This window comes from Bidens hawaiensis, unplaced genomic scaffold (assembly GCF_021521415.1).
Source record: "Bidens hawaiensis isolate Kalapana, Puna unplaced genomic scaffold, B.hawaiensis_p1.1 tig00007430_1, whole genome shotgun sequence".
In the NCBI taxonomy this organism is placed as follows: Eukaryota; Viridiplantae; Streptophyta; class Magnoliopsida; order Asterales; family Asteraceae; genus Bidens; species Bidens hawaiensis.
The window spans coordinates 899,876-903,678 of NW_027491519.1; the positions used below are offsets into that span (position 1 = coordinate 899,876).

A 3,803-nucleotide genomic window follows, 5' to 3' on the forward strand; every position below is an offset into this window, starting at 1 on the left:
ATGTAAGGAAGTGTTTAAATTATGTGAGTATGATAATAAGGCTATACGTAGTAGAGCTACAAATGTGAGCGACGAGAGCAAGAGCACGCCCCCTCCCCCATACCGAGCGATAAGTGGGGCGACATGGTGTGTGTGTTTGGGGAGGGGGGGCGACATGTATTTGTCGCCGGGCTAGTGTATGAGGCTGATAACGTGACGATCAAAGATTGGGGCCGTGGGCCGATTTTTGGGCTACAAACCGTCCCAAGCTACATATCACTTCTCTTGTCACATGTTAAAATTTTCCCTCATTTTATAGCTTCTTCACTACATTTAGCCTAAAAATAAAGTAAACATAAATAAAAGAAATTGATTAACGAAAATAACAAGTACAACCAATCAACATCGTCATTTTTCCCTCTCTCTTAAATACATATGAAATAACTAAAATACATGGAGGAATCTTTGGATATAAAGTAAGGAAGCATATATGGCATGTCTTGTAGTCGTATGATTGGTTTTCAAAGTTTCCAACCTAAAGGTTTTCATGTAACACTAATATATATTAGTTTTCTAAACAATTATTGATATTACAGAACATCTGATTATTTTCTTCACTTCTTTGTTTTACTTTCTTCAAAATCACATTCATTACAATCTTTTAAATACGAATAAAATCACAAACAAAACAAGAATTCACTCAACCAGTGGTTTATCTGGAACATCCGACTCCCTTAATTTTCGTTCGTCTGAGAGTCGTTTCGCAAACCTGCATTTTTAAAAAATGTATCAATTGAGTGTACATTACCAAAGTTTTTATCAAAGATATAGCTAATGCTTTATGCAACGAAGCTGTACCTTTTCAATGCCTCACGATTCGTACCACCATTTGGGACCGGTTCAACCACTCCGGTATTGATATTCACCCGGGAAACTGGCTTATCTAGTAGCCGTTCCCCGATCTTCACTAATCCATCCAAGTTTTCCTTTGTTGCTATGTCTGTAGAAGCCAGGTCACCGGTCAACGTGTCATCCTATTTTTGTTATGAGAGTACCAGAAAACTTTTAAAAAGAAATAAAGAATCACTGCTTCATAAGGTTTTTGGGACTAATTAAGATGCACAAATTATGGCATGTTTGGGTAAAACAATTTATGACTTACTGGTTTTTTCAAAAATACATTTTAAAAAACAAAGATATGTGGCTTTTGGAAAACAACTTGTTAACCTTATAAAAAAACTAAAATAAGCAGACCTCTTGTGATTTACCCTTATCAACCTGTTGTTTTCAAACTCAATCTCAAACATATCCTTAATGTTGAATGGTACCTGAATGCGAAGATAGTTATCAACAGAATTGAGGGCCTCAAAGACTGTGTTGTTGTGTATATCAACCAAATCAGCACTTGCTTGAGTGAAAGCATCTATCAACGGGGTCGAACCTTGGTTGGTCAACCACCCAATCACTCCCCATTTGGAGACCATTTTGGCATCAAATTTTGGTGTATGCTTTTGCGTGCCTGTCCCAAGTGATATCAATAGATATCTAGTATAGTCAAGGGGTGTGATCGAAGGGAAATATGGATCCGCTTTCATAAGTTGCCTAGTTACTTCCCCTATTGCAAGCAAAGACTGCCAATCGAGACACAAAGATGTTCAGTACTAGTTCATGCTATAATGGTTACACGTTATTATTTACCGGGTTATTAGCCGCCATGCCACCGTCAATAAGGTTAAACTCCCGATCACCGTTCTGAAAATAATGAGCCGGGAGGTAGGTAGGTGCTGCAGATGTACCCATGCAAACGTCCGCTAATTGCACATCCATGTTTGGCTCCCTTGGCACCTTCAAACCGTCATTATTCAACGATATTAAACTATGTTCAACTTATATATCATCCCCAACTCATATATAAATTGCAATAAAAATAGTTATAAGTAGAAAGTACTCATGCAGTCCTTATAATATATACTTCAATTTTTGGTTCGTATTAATGAAAAAAATAATCATAGTTTTTATCAAGAATCTGTGTTTTTTTTTCCCTTCTATTTTTCTTGTTTCTGATTTCTGTGCCATTAGGAGTACCAGTTGTAAAATCAAATAAAAATATCTAGACTAGAAATGAATACCTGAAAGGAGCTAAAGATTACAGGCTGCATATTCTTGATGTCAAAAGTAGGGATCACAATGTTAGTCAATGTCTGACTCAACTTCGTGGTTCCTAACAATCTTGTTACAAGGTCTTTAAGATACTTCCCATTGTATCTTGGTCCTACCAATGTCTTCAACAACTTAATAAGCCCAGCAAATGGCCCTCTAAATGTGCACCAATTAATTAAGAGACCAACAAAAGACAACAAGGTAGATTAATACATCAAATATTTAGTTAAAACATATCTTACCCAATTTGTTTGAAAATTTTGGGACCATGCTCAAGATAAAACGGAACAATGTCTTTCCCTGCAAACAAAGGCCTGTTGTCCTCATTCGGAGCAGCTATCATGGTTGTGATTAGACCACCGGTGCTAGTTCCAGAAACGACATCAAAGTAATCTATTAGCATTGCCTCCTTACCATCTAACTTCTGCGAACATACGACCTCATAAATCATGAATTACCGTGAATTAATGGAGAAGATAGTTTTGCTGCAAATTGTTTTTTAGCACAATGCATTTAAGTCTCAAATAACAAAAGTGGTTTTCTTGTGTTAATATTGCTTTAAAGATAGATATATTTATATATGCATCCATGAGATTTTATACCTGAAGTTCTGATTCAAGGTACTGAAGAATGACACCGGGGATGATGCCTCTTATGCCGCCACCGTCAATATTAAGCACTGTTATGAGATTTCCGGAGGTTGGCGGGTGCAGACTGATAGGGCTAGTCATCTTGTAAGTGTATGTTCTTAGTAGGAAGACTTTGTTTTAATTAGCTCGATCCTTTCAACTGTCCAGCTTAAATACTAATCCAATAGGATGTTATGTGCCAATTACTTCCAATTATTTTTACTTTTTTTTAATATAAAATGGGTAACTTTAAACTCTTTGACAATTCTTGAGAAAGATCGAGATCGGATTAATTATACAAAAGGTGATATGATATCTACACGGGAATATATTTACCATTATTTTAGCTAACCATGTGTGTTTTGTATAATAAACAACAAAAAAGGGAAAAGTCCATACAAACAAAGTGTATATCGAATTATGCACCACTGCCACCACACGTAATAATAACGTGTAATATGCAACATATATGCATTGATATTTAGAAAAATTACCATTTTTTTTCTTTTAAATTAACTAAACTATGAATAAGTCATTTCATTGTTTATCCTTTATTTGTATGTTTGGCTTGGTTTTATTCTTTTGCATTAACGGATGTTAAGTTTTTCAGTTAAGTGAAAACAACTACATTACACATGTGGGCTTTGTTTTGGACAAAAAATCAGCTAAGGATTAAGTATCCAAATCTGTTATGTGAGGTAAGGTGCTAATTCGATAATAACAAATGTATAAGCGTGATATCGGTGAACACAATGGTTTGATCACGAGGGAAAAAGCCCTTAATCACGATAGTCTTACTTCGGTCAAAACTTATCGAGGCAATTCTTGGTAAAATAGCTCAGGTCGAGGATTAATAGGATAACCTTTGGTCGAAGTACTTTAGTCAATGATAAACAAGGTAACCTTTGGTCGATGAATATATGGTTATCGTGGTCTCCGGCATAAAAAACCCCCGGACGGTGAAAACTATCACCGTCGAGTTTATTAATGAACAAAAGGTGATTACAAATATTTGTGGAGTATATGATCGAGATT

General features: G+C 35.8%; 1 protein-coding gene across 2 annotated transcripts; it reads right to left on the minus strand.

Annotated features, from left to right (window-relative positions):
• Positions 1 to 488: 488 nt before the first annotated feature.
• LOC143635324 (patatin-like protein 3) lies at positions 489 to 3,067 on the minus strand. Of its 2 annotated transcripts, none has more exons than XM_077103184.1 (7): positions 2,742 to 3,067; positions 2,382 to 2,563; positions 2,109 to 2,295; positions 1,678 to 1,824; positions 1,308 to 1,610; positions 838 to 1,013; positions 489 to 748 (listed from the first exon to the last, which is right to left on the minus strand). In XM_077103184.1, exons 1-7 carry the CDS (start codon positions 2,868 to 2,870, stop codon positions 676 to 678), a joined length of 1,197 nt encoding a protein of 398 aa, XP_076959299.1. In that variant the 5' UTR covers positions 2,871 to 3,067; the 3' UTR covers positions 489 to 675. The 2 variants fall into 2 exon arrangements, 1 of the variants encoding a protein (XP_076959299.1); XR_013154034.1 differs by having other exon boundaries at positions 725 to 748; positions 838 to 1,041.
• Between the last annotated feature and the right edge of the window lie 736 nt (positions 3,068 to 3,803).

Excerpts from the sequence above, each read along its gene's own strand:
- LOC143635324 (XM_077103184.1), bottom strand. The coding sequence starts at position 2,870 with ATGACTAGCCCTATCAGTCTGCACCCGCCAACCTCCGGAAATCTCATA. Across the intron at positions 2,296-2,381 it reads AAAATTTTCAAACAAATTGG|AGGGCCATTTGCTGGGCTTA; the intron begins GTAAGATATGTT and ends GTGCACATTTAG. Across the intron at positions 1,825-2,108 it reads TAATCTTTAGCTCCTTTCAG|GTGCCAAGGGAGCCAAACAT; the intron begins GTATTCATTTCT and ends GACGGTTTGAAG.